Genomic DNA, 20,738 nt, shown 5'->3' with positions numbered 1-20,738 from the left:
ATCCACTTCTAACATCTCGTCGGGTTTGAGTCGCGCTACTTTCGCATGTCCATGAAGGTCTTTGGGACGTGGGTGGTTATGACGACAATCCATATCTTTATTCATTACCCAATATTGATCTTATTTGTTCATGGACTTATTCTTGAGGTTGAAAACGATCTTGAAAGGGCAATTTCTTTTCTTCGTCTCCGTCCTATTCTTTCTCCCGGTCTTCCCAACGTATACAATACCCTTTTTAACCTTGCTAGCGCCGGTTCCACTACACTCACAAATCATTTCAAACCGATCCCATCGGCTTTGTTGTCCTTTAACTAGTACACAATTTATCTTCATCGCGTGTTCCTCAAGCCAATCCAGAACTTCTGGTTTAGTTTTCCATATCTACGTTCAGTCCAAAACAAGTAATTTGTAAGAAAAACTTTGGAATATTCCAACAACATTAAGGTAAACAAAAGGTTCTTACATACCAAATCATTTTGGAAGTGATCCTTGGTATCCTCGTGAATTATGTCTACTGGATCAGGTTGATTTTCCATGGGTCCAAGCACGATCTACAAAGAATATCACAAGGTTAAACACTAGAAAAGGAATATAATAACAAGGTTCGGCGCATTCGATAATCACATTATGTGCCGAACTATAAACATTTACAGGTTTCGGCTTATACGATATCCTCAATATGTGCCGAACCACGAACAATATTTTAACCCAAAAATTAACAAATTCATGTTCGGCTCAGACGATAATCATATTATGTGTCGAACCTTGAACATAAGAGGTTTCGGCTGATACGATATTCTCCATATATGCCGAACTAGTAACAATATTTCAACCCATAAATTAAAAAATTATGTTCGGCACATACAATTTTGGATATATAAGCCGAATTAGTAATGATTCTATTCCGGGCTATTCAGGATGTTGTTCGGCTTACTATGAAACTTTCATATAAGCCGAACTAGTGTCTAGCAAAATGGTTGGAATTGGAAATTATAGGTTCGGCGCATGCAGTAAACAGATTCAGTAAGCCGAACCGTTCATCAATTGGTAGATTCGGCTCATAGATGTGAGCCGAACCTCAACCTGTTTCGCCGAACCATGATTCAAAAAACCTAACTTTTGATAATTGAGAGCTATAGAAGTGAGATTAAGTATAGGATTTAAGTGTACCTGTGTATTAGAAGCATTGGGTTCCTCATCAATGTCTTCATCATCAGGATTTGGCTCATAAAAATCATCATCTTGAGTTTGAGCTTGAGTTTGAGCTTGAGTTTGAGTGGGTGTAAAATCATTCTCATAATCTAAGAAATCAGCCATTTCTGGATCATTGTTGTAGTTGATATGTATTTTCCTAGGTTTTTTAGATGAATGATGACCCTCCTCATCCTCCATTGAATCAAGAATTAGAATTTTCTCACTTTCTCCTTCTCTTTCTCTCCTTCTTAACCAAACCAAAACTTTAATTTTTTTTCCTCAAATTTTTCATCTAAACAACTCTTATAATTTTGAAAATTATTTTAATCACTAAACAAAATATTTAATCACTAATCAAGATTATTAACACTAATACGTAAAGGGCAGATTTGCCATTAAAAAAATTTGGGTTAAGAGATCATCTGATTTTACTATTTCACAACCTTTTTGTCTTCATTCGGTATGTATGCCCAAAATCATAGTTCAAAAAAAGTACTAATAATATTCACTGGGCTCATATCATCTTTCTTACCGCCCACAGCTTAACCACTAAGTTAATCGGGTTCTTCAAGATCCATACAGACACACAGACAACACTCGCCCGTCTTCTTCTTTAACCCAACAACACAAAAAGAAGGAGAGATCTCATCATTCATCATCAGACAGAAATTCAGTCAGATTTCGATGATCATTTACAAAGGTATGTTCAGATCTACACTACATTTTGATCTTCAATCATGATCTTACTTGCTATTGTGGCAATTACTTCATTTCAAATCTTCGATCTCCACATTATTCACGAATTCCGATTTTTTAGGAAAGAGATTTCTTTGTATTTTACAGTATTCATTATCTATCTGCTTCTGATTGTTGGTTCTGTGTTGTTGATTTTAGGAAATTAAGTAAGAATCTGATTCTAGGTTTTACAAAAAGCCATGGATAAGTCAGGTGCACTGGAGTACATCAACCAGATGTTCCCTACAGGTTATTATTGATTCTAATTTCATGCTATTCAATTCGGAGTTTAGTTTTTGGTTATGAACTGAGATCTGCATGTGTTTCGACTTGTTTTCAGTACTTGAAATCATGTTAGTGATTAGTCTGTTACCGTGATTATGTGATATACTACTCAGCATTTGCTTCCTTGGAGTTTTAACTTACTGTTATTTTCAATTGAGTTGAAGTTGTGGAAAAATTTGTCTAATGCAGAAGCATCTTTACCTGGAGTGGAGCCACTTATTCAAAAGATTCAGAGTGAGATTAGTCGTGTTGATGCAGGGATACTGACTGCAGTTCGCCAACAGGTTTCTTTCTGTTTCCTTTTAGCAATTTACTCATAAGTCATAACATATGAACTTGAATTATCCACCTATACCTACCTGTTTTCACTTGTTTCTCTGAGCTTTACGACTGTAGTGGTGGTCTTCTCTGAATGATGTGTGTTTTTGCTGGCTGATGAAATGTAGCATTACTTTTAGGTTTATGCATCAGTGCGTAACCCAGAGTTGTAGACAATCAAACAAGTTTCACGTATAGGTTTTATGCAAATTTAGGCAGCATATGCGTTGTTGTAGCTCTAGGGATAGGTCAGATGGTATAGTTGCGAGAATTTTAGTGGGAATTTCATAAACCTTGAATTGGAAAGCTCATTTTGCCTCTTGTGGTGCTCACCTCTAAAAATGTAATTTACATATACTACTTGTGGTTCAGAAGATTATGATATATATGTTTAATCAATTTCTCGTTTTTCAACTTTTCTGATTGGTTACAATTTTATCGTACAGAGCAATTCTGGTACTAAAGCCAAAGAAGATCTTGCTGCAGCTACAAGTGCTGTTCAGGTTTGTTTATAAACCGTGGAACATAAGTTAGTTTGTAATGATAAATATTCGTGCCTCCTCGAGCATCTCGTCGTCGTTTTTTATTAGGGTGATCAGGTTTCTTACGCTGCTCTTTTGTTATTATGTATGTAGGAACTCATGCATAAGATCCGAGAAATAAAAACCAAGGCCGAGCAAAGTGAAACCGTGGTTCAAGAAATTTGTCGTGACATCAAAAAGCTGGATTTTGCAAAGAAGCACATAACAACTACAATCACTGCTCTTCATCGACTTACAATGCTCGGTTAGCATTATACTTTTGTGATCTCTTTACATCTTTTAGTGTATCTCAGGATACGAACTGTTTTTCAAAGTGTCCATGGTGGTAAACTAGTAAAACATGTATCAATTGCAATTTGTCCTCAGATCATCTTCACGCGGGCTTGAGTGCAGTATATATAAAGTACCATTTGCCAATCGTAGCTAATTTAATTCTTAACTGGATTATGGCCGTGTTGCGGTTCACTTACCATGTAGACTTCTATGAAGTTGCAACAATAACGATCTTTTATAAAATTTAATTTCTTAGTTCTTTCCACAGTAGCCATACCAGAAGACGTTTAACTTATTTCCAGTTTTCATTAAGGATATGCTTGCTTGCAAATGTGATTACTTAAGCGGGATGTCTTTTTGACGTATTTCTTACTGTTGCTCACTTCATGATAATTCCAGTCTCAGCTGTTGAGCAGCTTCAAGTAATGGCTTCAAAGCGGCAATACAAGGAAGCAGCGGCTCAGTTGGAGGTATACCAATATCTTCTAGATTGGTAGTAATGAAATATGGCTAACATTTCGCTGTTATCTTCTCTAAATGTCGTGGTTTGTGCATCCTTTTTATATTCTGTCTGAAGTATAAATCTTTTAGTTTTATGCGAAGAACTGTAAGTGCATCATCTGAAGGATTATAAACCAAGTGACCCTGTCATATGGATATAACCTAGTCTGTTTATATCGTATAAAAGGAACTGCTTATTTTTCTTGCTGACACAAATTGCAATTGCTTTCAGGCGGTAAACCAGTTATGCAGTCATTTTGAGGCCTATAGAGATGTTCCGAAGATTAATGAGCTTAGAGAAAAGTTCAAAAACATCAAACAAATACTCAAATCTCATGTATTCTCGGATTTCTCAAGGTATGTAAATATGTAACGAGAAATTGGATGTAGTACTTGGAAGATATGCCAATGTTAATCGTATTTAATGGTGGCAGTGCTGTCATTCATATCTAGGTGTTTGTTGAATATATTCTTTCTGCCCGCATCAATATTTAACTTATGGGTTTTATGTATTTTTTGTTGAAACATCGTGATCATCCGTGCCTCTCCCTCTTATACGATAATCAGTAGCTTTAATCCTAAAAGTTGTAATGTCTAATGTGGGATTTTATGGGCTAGCACCTTGGGAGAAGACGTTTTTTGCAAAAGCTACTTTTAAAATGACAATTTTTTTGAACTGTGTTCTGTATGTTTTTCTAAAGTAAAATGAAATCAGCAGTTCCTATTTCAAAAGAAATATCAAATAAGCATTTAGAAATTTTTTCATTTGATTTGTTTTGGCAGCTTAGGTACAGGGAAAGAGACAGAGGAAGCCAATTTATTGCAACAATTATCTGATGCTTGCTTAGTTGTTGATGCTTTGGAGCCTTCTGTAAGGGAAGAATTGGTGAAAAACTTTTGCAGTAGGGAGCTTACTTCATACCGTCAGATCTTTGAAGGAGCTGGTTTGTAATTTTGGTTTTTGTGGTTCCTTACTCTTTAGTTTTATTTGTCATGCAGTTAAGCTAAAACATTTTAATTTTCTCTTGTGTATTTGGTATTCTACAGAATTAGCCAAGTTGGATAAAGCTGAACGGAGATATGCATGGATCAAACGGCGTTTGCGAACAAATGACGAAATTTGGAAGATCTTTCCTTCTTCTTGGCATGTTGCGTACTTGCTTTGTATCCAGTTTTGTAAATTGACAAGGTTTACCATCAACTTTCTGTATCTTTTCTGTTCAAATAAACAGTTTTGCTAGCTGATTTAAGACATAGTAAATTGCCTCCAGAAACGTAAATGCAAAAATCTATGTATTTATCTCTCAGTTTACTTCAGTTTGGCCATGATGCTAACCTTTTCACTGCATTGATCCATCTTCCGTGGAGGATAGAAATGTTTTATTTTCCATGAAAAGGATACACATGAAACACTTTTACAATTTTATTAGCTTCATTTCCCGTGATAGAAATAAACAAGGGCATGACATTTTACTTGTCCAACTCTAAACCAACAAGTATCATCTCATCAGTCACAACAATGGATGTCAGTCTATCTCTGTTTGTGTTGAGTACCTTGTACAAGTTATTGTGTTTGTCATTTAATTTTAAGATCAGTGTATATTTCTGCATTAGCAATATTAAGAATTAAGAATTTGGTGGTCGTGTTTTTTCTTTCTGTAGAACACAACTTGAGGACATACTCGATAATCTCAAAGAAAAGCCCGATGTTGGAACTCTGTTGTTGGTAAGTTTTCCTTTGTTGACTAAAATGCATGTTGTGCCGCAGAGTACATCTTGTTCCTCTTATTTGTATGTTCCTATTTGCACTTATTGGTCTCGCAAGTTTTACACTCTACTCCTGTGTGAAATCACTAATCAGATATAAATTCAGTCCAGTTTGTCAACCATGCACGATATTCTTTGTAGTCATGTACTATTCTTTGTGGTCATGATCTATATTTTCTTCTTGTGAGTTGCGAATGGTTAGACAAATGGAAGGGTCATATAAAGATTCTTCAAGATGTAATGATGGCAAAGTACCAATACAGTAGAGAGGAAGGTTCCTGGAGGGGCACCAAGCAGCTTGTTGGTATTACATAAGTTAATTGTTGAAGTTCTAGGTCTTAGTTGAACAGGCTCGCTCTTGTCTTTCAAACAGAGTCTGCAAATCAATTGTTGGAGCATGCTTCAGTAGAAACGTCTCTGTTGTAGTGGTTTTAAAATAATGTATCTGCAAGATATCATAGTTATCACCTCCAGGCCTTGTTAATTGTCATGTTCCAAAATGCCACCTGAAAATTCGACATGGTTACTATTGGACCACCTCACGCTTTCAGGGGCCCTAGGTCTTGCATATATTACATAATATGCCAAGGGTGCTATACACACTCATTAGACTTTTCAGAGGCTGATAATTTGGATTTTTTCACCATATCTAGTTGGGGGAAAGTTGTCTTTTAACTTTATGGTGTTAAGTATGGAAAGAGGCTCCCACATTACATGTACAGGGGTCAAAGTCACTATTCCTTTTCCTGGGTAGTGCATGATGCAAAATGTCATGTTTTGATAAGTTGTTCCAAAGGGAAGGGAGTTTAGTGCATTAGTCATCAACTTAGAAGCTTGCCTAGACTTCCCCAAGGGTGATAGGGTATGTTTCCTTTCTGTCAACATGCTATTCAACTAGGATCTCCTTTTGTCTTTCTTGTTTTTTGTTAATTTTTTTACGGAATTATTGTACTGTGATATGCTGATAGCGACACTTCCAGCAACTCCTCGACACAATTTATTTCCTACATGCTGCTTTCCTGATCCCGTGGATGATTTCTATTAAATAAAAATTAGCTCAGCCAGGGAAATTTAGGGTACGCATGAAACCAAGCTGTTAAACACTGGATGCTGAATAATAGTTTGCATCGGTTTGTTCTATTAAACAACCTCGATTAAAGTCTGTACCATTCCAAATGATGAGCTTTCTTTCAAAGCATGTTATTACCCTAGTTCTTTATTGTGCTTACATTTTCTTTTTTGGTGACCGTTGCAGGCATTACAAAGGACGATTGAGTTTGAGGATGAGTTGGCTGAAAAATTCAGTGGAGGCACTTGGAATAGGGAAGCTGGGAATGATGTTGAGGATGTAAATAAAGGAGAGAGTAATAACCAAGCTGTAATAGACATTCGAAAGAAGTACGAAAAGAAGCTTGCTTCACATCAAGGGAGTGGTTCAGAGGTATGTGTACAGAAATGTTGTCTAAGTTATAGTTTTATCAGATGATGATGCTTGTTTCTGATCTTAATAAAATCGCAGGAAAAGGATGGCCATAAAGACTTATCGGTTCCTGGAGCTGGAGTATGTTTCTATATTGACTGATTCTAATAAACTTATTGCTTTTTATTATTTTTACTGTTTAAATTTCAAGATACCAGCTAGAACGTAAGATTGATATGTTGGGCCTACTTAATTGAATTTTCATGGTCTACTGGTAAGTAATAGGATTTGACATCAACCTATGGTTGACATCGTTAGGAAGTATCCAGATTGTCAAACATATGGAATTTGGCCAGGTAGATATACTGGGAGCTGTACTAATAAGTTTGGCATATAGCCCCGGATGGAAAATCACCAACTGATGGGCCATTTCACTTAGTGTCACACCTTCCGTCTAATCTATGGTCCACATTCGGGTCACCTTATATATCATCTTTTTACCACTCGTGCTTCCGCTAATAAGTAATTTTTTTCATTCACTGATTTGATAGTTCAACTTCCGAGGGATTATCTCATCTTGCTTTGAACCTCACCTGATTGGATATGTCGAACTGGAGGAGAAAACACTAATGGAGACCCTGGAAAAACTTGTTCAGGTATTATTTAGGATTGTATTGTTGATTTTTATTTGAATATATTCCTTTCTATTTTTTTCTGCATGCCATTCTGCAAATAACAAATGTTCCACCTTCAATCAATAGGATGAAACTTGGGATACGGAGGAGGGAAGTCAGACAAACATTTTATCAAGTAGCATGCAGGTGCGTTGGGAACCATATATTAGTTATTTTTGCTGTTATATATATATATATATATTGTGTTGGGCTGTCCCTTTTAAATTTTTGAGGAAGGCTAAGTCACCATTGAGTTGGTCAAGGTGGCGTCAGCCTGCCGTTATAAGTGTAGTCACTAGTCATGTCTCTCGCTAGGTGCTGGGTTCGTCATATTTTCGCTTCACATGGGTGCCATCTTGTGTTGCAAAGTGTCCAGACTAGACGATCCTAGCCAAATGTCTTTTCTGTTTTTCTTTTTAAACAGTAATCAGTCGTAGAAAAGTGGTTAATTTTCAGTTTTGATAAGTTTTAGAGGCATTTTTAGTTTGAAGTGTAAGACAAATAAACGTAAAGATTTGGAACCCAATATTTGAAGTCCCATCAACCATCTTTATATTGTTTACGTTCTACTTATTCTGTTGTAATACGTTCTTAAGCTTGCGGTGTATTGAGTCCGTAAAGCTTACAGTCTTTACCTAAAACTTATCCGGTGAAGTCTTGTTGGGTACTTTTTATAAGTTCCCGCTTCCCAGCAATGTACTACAGAATACTCCATGGTTAGTTGAAGATGATACATTATGTGCTTATGGAATTCCTAATAAATGTGAAGAAAAAAGACACTGGTGTAATCCAAGCTTTCCGCATCGGAATCTTGATCAATTGAGTTTATAGCAAATTGCAGATTTCAGCTTCTTATATTGAGCTACCTATTTGCCCATGTTTTCTGTAATTTGGGACTAAAGGCTTGGTTGTTGTTATTTTCCCATGTTTTTGCTTAGGTGTTTCTGATAATCAGGAGAAGCTTGAAAAGATGCAGTGCATTGACGAAGAACCAAACGTTGTTTAATCTGTTTAAGGTACATTATTTAAAGTCATTATTTATCATAGTAATCTTTATCAACTTCTAAAAGATCGGTCGCATTATGAATTCTTATCTTCATTTATTAGGTGTTCCAAAGGATTCTTAGAACATATGCCACTAAACTTTTCGCAAGATTACCAAAAGGTGGAGTGGGGATAGTGGCAGCCGCTACTGGTACTGATGGGCAGATCAAGGTCTTTTCTGTCCATGTCTTTAAGCTAGAAATCGACTCTTAAGTACCGTCTAGTGTTTTCGACTTGGTTTTATCTATGTATCTGACAGTGCGTTGCAGACTTCTGACAGGGATGAAAGGGTGATTTGCTATATAGTGAATACTGCAGAATATTGCCATAAAACGGTTAGTTTCTTTGCTCTTTCATTTTTTGAGCTCACACGAGTTTGCGTTCTTTATACACAAATGTAATTGATTATCAATCTGATGGGGATTGGGAATCAATCAGATTTCATTTTTCTGGAGAGATGCAATGTTTTATTGCGAACAACCAAAACTCAAAGAACTAGTATAGCCCTTAAAAACCAAATGTTTTGGTGAAAAGAGATTTGGTTGATCAAAAAATGTTTTCAGCTAGTTTTCAAATAATCTATTGAGTGATTTTAGTGTTTGGGAATTAAAAATGTTTCTTCGACAGTCTGGTGAACTAGCTGAAAACGTGGCAAAAATCATTGATTCTCAGTATGCAGATAAGGTGGATATGTCGGATGTGCAGGTAATTGAATCTTCTAGACCTAACTGGCTACATCTGCTATTCCCTAACAGTATCGGTCCATAACCACGTGAATTATGTGCCTGCGTTTGTGTTCAGGGTGAATTCTCAACAGTAATAACTAGAGCGTTGCTGACGTTAGTGCAAGGTTTAGAAACCAAATTTGATGCTGAAATGGCTGCGATGACACGTGTTCCATGGGGTACACTTGAAAGTGTTGGTGACCAATCAGAGTAAGTTACAGAGCCCCTTACGTGTTCATGCTTGTCTTTATACTATTGTCGCCGAGCTTTTAAATTGATGTAATTTGCAAGAATAACCAATTGGGTGTTTTCTGTAGGTATGTCAATAGCATAAATTTGATTCTTAATAGCAGCATTCCTGTGCTCGGAAGTTTGTTAACTCCCATTTACTTCCAGTTTTTCTTAGACAAGGTATGAACCAGAAACATGATACTATGATAGAACATTCTATAGATGTTTTATCTTCTATTTCTGGGTTAATAATCTGATGATTGCTGATATGTGATTTCTTCCTTTTAGTTCTTGTAATTGTTTTTTTTCTGTAAGAAGTCTTTTTAGTTTAAAGGTTATGAATGTTTTCCTCGTTAGCTTAGTAAGTGAGAATGAGAGATTACTGAAGTGGCAACAAGATAAAAGCCCTTGTGATCTTTGTAAGTAATCTGCTGAGTCATGACTCAAATGTTTGGATTGGTATTACACAATGATCAATGTGGATACGCAGTTAAGATGATAAATTTAAACAAATCTAGGAAATGATTAATTTTAAATATTTAATAGTTCTCAAATGAGCATGTGGGGTGCAAAATGTTGAAAAAATATTCAGTTTTTAGTCACAGGCATATCGAAGCAAAAACCAGCCATAAATAGGTTACACGATAATATATGATCCTTCGCTTACCTAACCGTGTATTTGAAATTTCGTTAATATGAGCCAAGCATAATGATTATGGTATACCACAAATGGAATGTATTGAATATTATCATTAAACTTCAAAGTTAATGCACCTTATGAACTATTTTCCAATCTGTCTTAGTTAAGTTAGGATTTGCAGAGTTCTTTTATTATGACGGATTCTTTTATATTCTTTGATTCTGTTTCAACCTTTTGAATATATATATATATATATATATATGTATATTTGAACATTCTGCACATGTATGCTGCACTTAGTCTTCGCGCAACTTCTCTTCATGTTCATACTCTATATGTAAAGTAAATTATAAATTCAGTTAACCAACTAGTTGATTTGTAAGGTGATTTATAATTCTGCTGGAGTGACATATCCCAAAATTCCTGTAGTACACTAAACTGGTAGTCGATCATAGAGGAAAAACATTGTAATCTTAATTGCTGCACCTAATATTGTGAATTGATTAAGTAAACGTATAAGTTCGCTGGAATGGTGGATTTACAATTTGTATCTTTGGTGAATTTTGATGATGCCGATATTGATTCGAAACTTTCATCATTCAAGCTTCTCTCCTACTGTTTAATTCACATATGGGTTATTGTATCAGCTTGCAGCTTCTTTGGGTCCACGCTTCTACCTCAACATTTACAAGTGCAAACACATATCGGAGACCGGAGCACAACAGGTATTACTTTTTCTCATGTCTTTTATAGCTATTTACCATTTTGAGGCTTTAATAGGAAAATCCGAGTTTCGGTCACGGATGCATAGAAAATGTTGTATGTCTCAGTCGCCCCCAGAAATCAGTAATCAGTGGTGTAAATCTAGTTCAAAGTTGTAGTGAAATTATCACACAGACATATATATTAAGCAACATTTAAGTTGGTGAAAACTGAAAATACACCTAAACAACCAAAGAAGCAAATTGACTAAATAAGACTGACTGTGGCTAATGAGACACAAGTTATTTTGATTGCTGCCTTCGACTAGCTAAGACCAAAATAAGATTATCTATGGTGTGAATATAACATGACTCTTTGGCACTTTGTGAACTGTCTTGCACAACTGCATGATTACTGTTGCATTGGCCGTAATTCTTATTTTTGTTGATCTATTGATCGTTCTTGTTTTGTTGATCCTTCTAATCTATAGATTTCCCTCTTTATAGAAATTGTTTAGGGTAACTGAAAAGCTTCTAATTTTCCTCTAGAAACTACTGTAATTTATTCATGCCATCGTTCAAGAAAGCTGGAGTTCACAGATGTTATATAGCTATACGGGTGATTACCATCTTTTGGTTTTTCATGAAAATCAGAAGTCCGAACACCAAAGTTCTTTAATAAGGAATTGTAGTGTATAAAGGATTAAACCACTTAATATCTTTCTGCTAATTGCATTCTTGTTAAACTGCTGCAGATGCTGCTGGATACTCAGGCTGTAAAGACAATCCTTTTGGATATTCCTTCTTTGGGAAGAACTGTAAGCTAACAGACAAATATACACCTTCATATTCTTGTATTTCATGATTCTTTTTTTTTATTTCATGATTCTGGCCTTCCATTTTGCTCATTTCCTGGATCCTCAATATGCTGATCTTGTAAAGAATAAAAAAAGAGAAACAAATATCTTACTGAATTATGTTTTAGTACGAAATGTCAAAAGTTTCTTTCTTCAGGATACTGTTAGCTGAATATCCGTGGCATCTCTTACCAAAACCTTAGTGCATTCTGAAATGATGCCATCTACTGCTACCTACAGCACAAACATAAATAATCAGAAACTATTATTCTGGTTGCTACCAAAACCTTAGATATTGGGAACCATGTAAAAACATTACCGGTGTGCTAATAATTTGATTTACATCTTAGGAATCTACAACTTAAAAGGAATAATGAAACCTTGCAGTTATTATTTTGTTTAGGAAATAAGTAGCAATAAGTTTATTTTGTTTATGAAACCTTGCAGTTATTATTTTGTTTAGGAAATAAGTAGCAATAAGTTTATTTTTTTAGGGAGTTCTATTTTGTCCCGTTGATGTTTATCGGAGGTTAGGGCTCATTTTGAACTTTTTAGCCTCTATTTTATTGGAAGAGTTGAGAGCTGTTGACAAAAAGGGCGGGGAACTTGTTGATTTACCAAATTTTGTAGAATTTATCATCTGCACTGGCTTGCTTTGGATGTAGTGTTGGGGTTTGTTAACTTACAGTTCTGCTTGGTGATTATACAGCAGACAACAAGTGCCTCTAGCTACTCAAAATTCGTTAGTCGTGAGATGAGCAAAGCTGAAGCACTGTTGAAGGTAATAGTTTATAAGTCATCCTCCAGTTTTATACTCAGGAAACCAAATTTGGATACATACTCAAGTTTGTCTTTCGCAGGTTATTCTATCTCCTGTTGATTCTGTCAGCGATACTTACAGAGCTCTGCTTCCAGAGGGAACACCTTCAGAATTTCAAAGAATTCTCGAGCTTAAGGTAATATATTCTCATACATGAAATCTTGAAATCTATTTGCTCTTAGTTATGTTGATTTGGGTGATGTTTGACAATCCTTCATCGCCTTCATCCAGTTTATAGAGCGTCTTTGTCTACCTGTTTTTGCATGCATATTTGATATTTCATTATTTGCTAAGTTGATTGCATGATAATTCAGTCCAATGGTTTATAATGTGCAGGGCCTGAAGAAAGCAGATCAGCAAAGTATACTGGACGACTTCAATAAGAACAGATCCGGGGTTACCCAACCATCGGTTGTTGTTCAGTCAGTTGTGCCGGCAGCACCGACATCCCCTGCTGTTGTTGCTGCAGCAGCAGCAGCAGCTGGTAATGCAATCTCAACCATGGGTATTGCTTCTCGTGAGGATGTGTTAACTCGAGCAGCTGCACTTGGAAGAGGTGCTGCAACAACTGGTTTCAAAAGATTCATTGCCCTAACAGAGGCAGCCAAGGATAGGAAAGATGGGCCTTTCCGCAAGCTTTTTAGTCCATGAAAAGAAGTGTTGTCATATTGTGTAGAGTTAATTTGTTACCGAGGGTTAAACTCATTTTTGAAAATTAATTCAGATTTATATCTTTTACATGTATCTACGTGTATAACAAATAGGGTTAAAACTCCAAAAAGTCATATAGAAGTACTTTCAAAAACAAGAAAAGCTGGGAAAGTTCCATGAATCTTAGTAGGATAGCTCTAGGCTGAGATTAAGACTGTTAACTTTACCTCTTCTATTTCTGAGGTCAAAATAGCACGACGGATGCGTATTCTACATGATCCTCGTGTTTTCCAGTTTCAAGTTTTTCTCCAATCAAATTTGATTAGAGCTGCATTTCGTATTTTCAAATTTTCTTTCAATCACACTGTTAATCCTTCATGATTTTGTTCTTTTTCTTTCAATTATTCTATGGTCCATATCAAATATTCAAAGAGGTGACTTTCGCTAGAATTAGTCACACGAACACGGTTTCTAAATGGGGTTGAAGAGACACCTTACTTACCGAGAACAAGCCCTTGACAAACAAAAACACAAGGAAAAAGCAAAGAAGAGTTGGCAACGCAAATCTGAAGTAAGATGACAAATTATAATTCTTAACCACATGCAAATAACATCTAATTCCAATTTTTTGAACCATGTTTTTTAAAAGTTGACACCAATAAGAACAAGTTACCACCAGACTTTCCTCCAATAGCACAAGTAGTGGGTAAATGTCGTAGTCATGGGTGTCAAATTTTTGGGGTGTTCTTCATTTTTCAACTCTTTGCCAAATAAAGTGATCTTCTGTCTGAAAAATCAAACTAATATTTATATCAAGAATAGAAGGCGGCTTCATCCTCTTTGCTAGATTTAGTCACTTTCTGCTAGATTTAGGTAACTAAAAAGAACAGGCGGCTAAAATAGAATGTGAAATATATATTTTTTTATACACTTTGAATGTGGAAAAGTTTTAAGTTACTACACGTAACTAATACCAGGATCAGCTGCCTTATAGTTCGACTATATAAACTCAATGACATATTCCAAGCATGCACTTCAATATTCAAAGCAAAGCCATGGCATCATCTCTTTCTTCTCTTGCTTCCATTTCTACTACTTCTACAAGGTCTCCCTCTGCATGCTCTACTTTCTCCCAAAGAAAATCCTCATCACAGATCTCTGTTGTCAGAGAACACAAACTCAACCATTTTAAGGTTATCAAATGTAGAGCTAATAAGGATCGGGGCAAAGATGCAAATGAAAATGGTTTTATTGATAGAAGAAATATGCTTATTGGTTTAGGAGGTTTATATGGTGCAACAACAACAGCTGGGTTCGGTGCTGGCCGTGAGGCTATGGCAGCTCCAATTGCTCCACCGGATTTATCAAAATGTGGTCCAGCAAATCTCCCTGCTGGTGCTGCACCAATTAATTGTTGCCCGCCACCGAACACAAAAATCGTTGATTTTGAGCTCCCATCTTCTTCTACTCCACTCAGGGTTCGTCCAGCTGCGCATTTAGTTGATGATGAGTATATTGCTAAATATACGAAAGCTTATGAACTCATGAGAGCTCTTCCAGACGACGATCCACGTAGTTTTAAGCAACAAGCTAATGTCCACTGTGCTTACTGTGATGGTGCATATGATCAGGCTGGGTTCCCTAATTTGGAAATTCAAGTCCACAATTCATGGCTCTTCTTTCCATTCCATAGATATTATCTTTACTTCCATGAGAGAATCTTGGGTAGCTTGATTGGTGATCCAACTTTTGCTTTGCCGTTCTGGAACTGGGATTCTCCCGCAGGCATGCAGATGCCTTCTATGTACGCAAACCCAGGTTCTTCTCTTTATGACAAACTTCGTGACGCTAAGCATCAACCGGATTTTCTATTGGATCTTAACTACAATCTTGTCGATCCTAATCTCCCTGCACAACAACAGTATACTAGTAATCTTACTACTATGTATCGTCAGATGGTATCTGGTGCAAAGACTGCAACACTTTTCCTCGGAACTCCGTATCGAGCCGGTGGACAAGCAAATCCTGGTGCTGGAACACTTGAGAATGTTCCACACGGCACTGTTCATTTGTGGACTGGAGACCGAACACAACCTAATGTCGAAAACATGGGTAACTTCTATTCTGCAGCAAGGGACCCTATATTTTTCGCTCATCATTCCAATGTTGATCGAATGTGGACTGTATGGAAAAGTTTGGGAGGAAACAGGAAGGATTTCACTGATCCTGATTTCTTGAACGCAGCCTATCTTTTCTATGATGAGAACAAGCAGCTTGTCAGAGTCACGGTATGTCCTTTAACTTAACACTACAGGATCCCAAAAATGTCCAATATTTGGGTCTTGGTCAAACGTTTGACTGGTCAATCAATAAATAATTATTTTTTTTACCCTCTATAAATAAGTAATTTTTTTTTTCATTTTTGCAGAATAAAGATTGTTTGCAGCAAGAGAATCTAAGGTACAAGTATCAAGATGTGGAAATTCCATGGTTGCAATCGAAACCCGTAACTCCTAAAAGAAGGGCAGCAGAGAAGAAAGCAGCAAAGAAGCAGGCGGCAAGCAAGACAGGGTTCCCTATAGTACTGGACAAGACCGTTCAAGTTTTGGTTAAGAGGCCAAAGACAAAATCAAGAAGCAAGAAAGAAAAAGAAGACAAAGAAGAGATATTGGTTATAAGCGGCATTGAACTTGATAGAAGTGCCATTGTGAAATTCGACGTCTTTATTAACGACGAAGATGAGACCGGTCCCGAATCGAGTGAATTTGCTGGTAGTTTCACTAATGTGCCACATAAACATGGGAAAAAGAATAAGAAAATCAAGACTTGTTTGAAGTTGGGAATAACTGAAGTTCTTGAAGATTTAGAAGCTGAAGATGATGAAGATATTGTTGTTACGATAGTACCAAAGGATTCAGGAAGAGCAAAAGAAGTTGTTACTATTGAAGGCATCGAAATTGAGTTTGGTTCTTAAATAATTATTTATTGGGCACTTTTCTATAATTTTTCCTTTTTTATTGTTGTTTGTTTCATTTTTTTTTCTTTTTATTTGTGTGCTATTTGTAATAAAATTCTTTTGCAAAGAAGCCAGACAGCTATGAAGTTTCATTTGTCAGTGGTCTAATTTTCACAGTTGACAAAAACTGAGACTTCCTTTTTAAATAATGAATTTAGTGGGATTGCGGAAATGATAGATTAACCGGTAGATTTTCTCCCCACTGAAATAGAGAAGGATCCCGCTTCCCTGTTGGGAGCTTTCTCGGGAGAAAGCTCGGTTGGTGTAGCATCTCCCCTGGGAATGGCCTTTAAGGTTATTTTTCATCTAGTAGTTAGATATTCATCTGGCCTTTGAGTGGCTGGAGATACTGCAAGTCATTTCAGAAGCCACAAGGCGTCTAATGTCGTCACAAGGCATCTCGTTTTATCATTCATCTCAAGAACAACCTCCCATTTTCAAACTGAAATCTTGACATGCCAGCCATGACACACTTGATTTTACTCCAGATGGGTGAGTCGCCCATCCTCCCATTGTTTTCTTAAGGATAGCAGGATTGATTTTACTCCTGCAAATAATAGGACTGACATCCACAGGAACTACCAGTATCATTACTAGCCATAATATGCCCACAGCAGCTTTCTGCCTCTTTCATGCTAGCATCAACATTCACTTTATTTTCAGCTTCGAGAGAAGGGGAACATCTTGCTGAAGGAGACTGCTTCACCAGTTCTAGGGTTGGGACTCGCGAAACTGCTTGGATCTGTAGCTTCCAAGTAAGTTGTAAAGAGGAAATTGGCCTCTTTCAAAACAATCCTGGTGAACGGCTGACTTACCCTTGAGAATATATACCTGTTCCTCGACCAAATAAGACAAGCAAAATACGCAAAAGCACAGCCGCCATCGTCAACAATGAGTAATCTGTTTAGGAGGTTGTTTATGGTCATGTCAGGCTGGTCATCCACTATAATGGATAAATGAGACGCAAATAACAAGGACAGAGTGGATGTGCAGTTGAGGAATAAGTGGTCTACAGTTTCATCCTGGTTCCCGCAGAGTTTACATTTCATATCATAATTGCTAATAAAACGACCAGGATTAGCTAAGACTCCTACTCCGCAAATGAATGATTCTCCATATGAAAGTTTTAACCTTAGGCGGCATAGTTTTAAGGTTCCAAAACTATTTCCAATTGAAATCAGAGTGAGCTGGATTAGAAGAGTTACCTCTAAAGCAAGAAGGAAGCATCTGAAACGACTTTGTAGTAAAATCTCCTTTGTTCGTTAGCATCCAGATCAGTTTGTCCTCCTGTAAGTCTTCAGCGAAAGGGATCATTCTGATGTGAGTCACTTCCAGGAAGAGAAAAGACTGTTGAGCTTATCTACGTTCCATCTCCTAGGATAATTAAGATGTACGCCCACTAATTTGAGTTCTGAAGTAGAATTTTCCTCCGTGGATATAGGCTTGAACCCCTGTACAGTACGGATCCAGGAATCACACCATGTAGAGGTACTTTCCCCATTACCGACTTGCCAACAACAGCCATGTTTCATAATGTTTCTTACAGAGAGCATAGACCCCAAGTGCTGGTGCAATTACTTGTCTGTTTCAAATCCAGAAATTACTATCCTTCCCATATTTTGCCCATAAAAATTACAGCCCACAACCCAATGTAACAAACCACAAATAACTCTAGATGCTCAGAATAAATTTATAAATAAGAATCTTACTCTGTCAAAATAACTGGAAAAGAAGATGAATACGAAGCTAAAAAGGAAAAATAAATCAAGAGCTTGCTGCTAGCTTGTGCATCATCATGTAGAGTACAAAATAACAAAATTCAGTGCGAAACAGATAAAGTTCATATGCACCTAAATTTGAGAATTCGGAAGTAGTACAAGTACCATCATTGCAATTGAACCACAGAGCCGTAGTGTCACACACCATCATAACTGTATCATTCGACCACATTCCTATAGGACGAGGATGATAACTATTCTGAAAAATCCATCTAGTGTCTATGCGAAACTTCCTCTTCAAAATCGGTTAAGTGGCAGCAGAATAACTCTCTAATATCCAAATTTCCGTCCACTCTCTTGCATTATAAAGAACTCCGACCTTGCCATCGCAAGAGATTACAGTGCATAATGCTTGCTCGTCATAGCTTTTCATCTCGCTTGAAATTTCAATAGTCGTCCACTTCTCTTGATCCACGTAGTAGACAAATGTTTCACCAAATTTAGTTAACAAGTGCGGCATCATTTGCCATAGATGAAAAATGAAAAATCTGAAACAATTATGCAACCATCTTAAAATAGTGTGCACGATCTTAATCTTACAAGAGCAAGCAAAATGTCGCAAATGCAATGCAAGTGAAAGTAACTAGCATAACACCAAATAAATCTACAAACACAAAGGGTGCAGTAGGTTGCCAAATAAATCTACAGTTTCCTTGTCATTGCTTTATTATTTGCAAACCTATGGTGTTTTTTTTTAGCATTGTTCTATATTTTTGCTGCACTCTCTACCTGAATTTGGACAAAAATTATAATTTTTTTTTGCCATTTTTGCTTTTATTAGTAGTAGTTCACTTTAGTGAAATCGCCAAAAATTCAAAAACTAAAATGAGACCCACAATTTCTATGCACTGGATCATGAATCCTTTAACAGAAAGTATTCAAATTACTTAGATTGTTTAATTCAAACCCTATTCATTACCGCAAACATCAATCAAGAAAAGATAAATTAGGGCTTTACAGAAAGAAGAAAACGAACCTCAAAAAAGACGATAACAGGCACAACTGAGGATAAAATAAGGTGGTAATTCAGCTTGGGAAGATTTTTATCTTCTTCTTCTTTGTTGGATTTCAATTTCAGGGTGTTTCATCTAGGATTTATGTTAAAATGATTGAGAGCTGAACAGAGCGAAAAGAAGAGAGGATTTTATGTGAGACAACCCTTAACATTTTACAAACTGCCACCTGTAAAACCCACCTGGCAACAAGGCTTGGATTTTCCGGTGGGTATGGTCCGCATGGAAGAACAAGGTTTGTAGGTCACTTCTTGTAGCATGAACTTGGTGAATTTTATTTTAGGAAATAAAAGATTTTTCTCTATAAATAAGAACGGCACCCTAGCTCAGCTGATCATCCATGTTTCCCAAAGTTCAATGCGTTCCAGAAGGTCCCAGGTTCAAGTCCCCAATGGCGTAATATTACAGGAATTAACATGGAAGGTAGTGTTAGTTTGCCCTCTTGTGATACAATCTCAGCCCCCTCCCGCCGTTTCGGCTATTGTAGGAATTAACATGGAAGGTAGTGTTAGTTTGCCCCTTGTGATACAATCTCAGCCCCCTCCCGCCGTTTCGGCTCCCTTGGCTAGGTTACCCATGAGGCTCGCTGGTAGGTTAGCACAACAACCTGTTCAACTAATGTAATAGTATGTTGTTGGAGCTCAGCTTGTTAGGCTTCCAACTAGTTTCATGTAATAACATCCATCCAATAATAAATAAAAGAAGTAGGAATAAATTTTTTGTTTTGAAATTGCTTATAAAAAAATTCGTCCTCAACGAACCTTAACCATGTTTTCTTTGGTAACAAAGGAGGATTTGATGGATAATTTTAGTATTTTTTCGACAGAAATTATAATAGAGATTGTCATTCGTGTACCTGCTGAATCAACTCTGGATTGGTGGGAAGTAAGTGTCTAACTGGATTGGTGGACAGTATCTAAAACATGGAGAAATCTAATAAAGATGCATAAATCGCCACAATCATTATGCGTTGATTCTGGTAAGTTTTATTTTATCGAGTATGCCCATAGTTAACTTTATACAGATAAAAAAAACTGTTTACGGAAACCTACAGTTTTGGTAGTTCTCAATCAAAAATTCACCCTAACTTCATTACTTATCGGAATCCATTGATTCTTGGCTAGTTTTAAAGAAGAAAATTCCCTCTTTTACATAAAAAAACTATGACCAAAAATAAAAGTTACATGAACTAGGTGAGAATTCATCCCAAAAACAGGACAAACAACTATTTCAGAAATCTCTAAATTGCTTTTAAATTGAGTTTCAAGAGAAAGTAAAGTTCGATTCTAATAAATTGAGAGTACCGATGGATAATTTTTAGAAGTAATATAGTTTTAACATAAAATTAGAAGAAACCCTAACTTGTTTCATGAACCCTAAAATCAAAATCAAGATGAACACGCATGAATTCGTTTTAAACATCACAAATTCATCACATAAAGTATCATAAAAGTATAAAGAATCTTGAATTCCATTAAATTCGAAATTAGAGAATCAAAATCATGAAATCAATTCAAAACAGTTTAAGAGAAGAGTTTTCCTCCTGCCTTTTG

The 20,738-nt window shown here is 36.5% G+C and overlaps 2 protein-coding genes and 1 long non-coding RNA gene across 6 annotated transcripts; 2 read left to right on the top strand and 1 right to left on the bottom strand.

Annotated features, from left to right (window-relative positions):
* Positions 1–1,740: 1,740 nt before the first annotated feature.
* On the top strand, positions 1,741–13,604 carry LOC113290246 (vacuolar protein sorting-associated protein 53 A-like). 2 transcript variants are annotated; one of them, XM_026539845.1, is made up of 25 exons: positions 1,741–1,894; positions 2,089–2,178; positions 2,404–2,498; positions 2,979–3,035; positions 3,168–3,318; positions 3,747–3,817; positions 4,081–4,205; positions 4,632–4,792; positions 4,896–5,037; positions 5,511–5,574; positions 6,871–7,056; positions 7,135–7,176; positions 7,587–7,691; positions 7,797–7,856; positions 8,648–8,725; positions 8,817–8,924; positions 9,023–9,088; positions 9,381–9,458; positions 9,555–9,688; positions 9,796–9,889; positions 10,997–11,074; positions 11,806–11,868; positions 12,620–12,688; positions 12,768–12,863; positions 13,064–13,604. In XM_026539845.1, the coding sequence occupies exons 2-25, from the start codon at positions 2,130–2,132 to the stop codon at positions 13,376–13,378; spliced, it is 2,487 nt and encodes an 828-aa protein (XP_026395630.1). In that variant the 5' UTR covers positions 1,741–1,894; positions 2,089–2,129; the 3' UTR covers positions 13,379–13,604. The 2 variants fall into 2 exon arrangements, with proteins under 2 accessions (XP_026395630.1, XP_026395629.1); XM_026539844.1 differs by having other exon boundaries at positions 12,617–12,688.
* A 792-nt stretch (positions 13,605–14,396) lies between these two features.
* On the top strand, positions 14,397–16,502 carry LOC113290244 (polyphenol oxidase, chloroplastic-like). Its single transcript, XM_026539842.1, has 2 exons — positions 14,397–15,666; positions 15,807–16,502. Exons 1-2 carry the CDS (start codon positions 14,407–14,409, stop codon positions 16,350–16,352), a joined length of 1,806 nt encoding a protein of 601 aa, XP_026395627.1. The 5' UTR covers positions 14,397–14,406; the 3' UTR covers positions 16,353–16,502.
* On the bottom strand, positions 16,406–19,312 carry LOC113290245. Of its 3 annotated transcripts, XR_003331522.1 has the most exons (4): positions 19,149–19,312; positions 18,278–18,660; positions 17,600–17,976; positions 16,406–17,294 (listed from the first exon to the last, which is right to left on the bottom strand). It is a non-coding gene; the product is annotated as an uncharacterized LOC113290245 (long non-coding RNA). The 3 variants fall into 3 exon arrangements; XR_003331521.1 differs by having other exon boundaries at positions 16,406–17,976; XR_003331520.1 differs by lacking the exons at positions 16,406–17,294; positions 17,600–17,976 and having other exon boundaries at positions 18,130–18,660.
* Positions 19,313–20,738: the final 1,426 nt, after the last annotated feature.

The sequence above is a fragment of the Papaver somniferum genome, chromosome 6 (genome assembly GCF_003573695.1).
Source record: "Papaver somniferum cultivar HN1 chromosome 6, ASM357369v1, whole genome shotgun sequence".
Classification (NCBI taxonomy): Eukaryota; Viridiplantae; Streptophyta; class Magnoliopsida; order Ranunculales; family Papaveraceae; genus Papaver; species Papaver somniferum.
The sequence above is the reverse complement of the archived record's forward strand: the minus strand, read 5'-3'. Positions and strand labels throughout refer to the sequence as shown.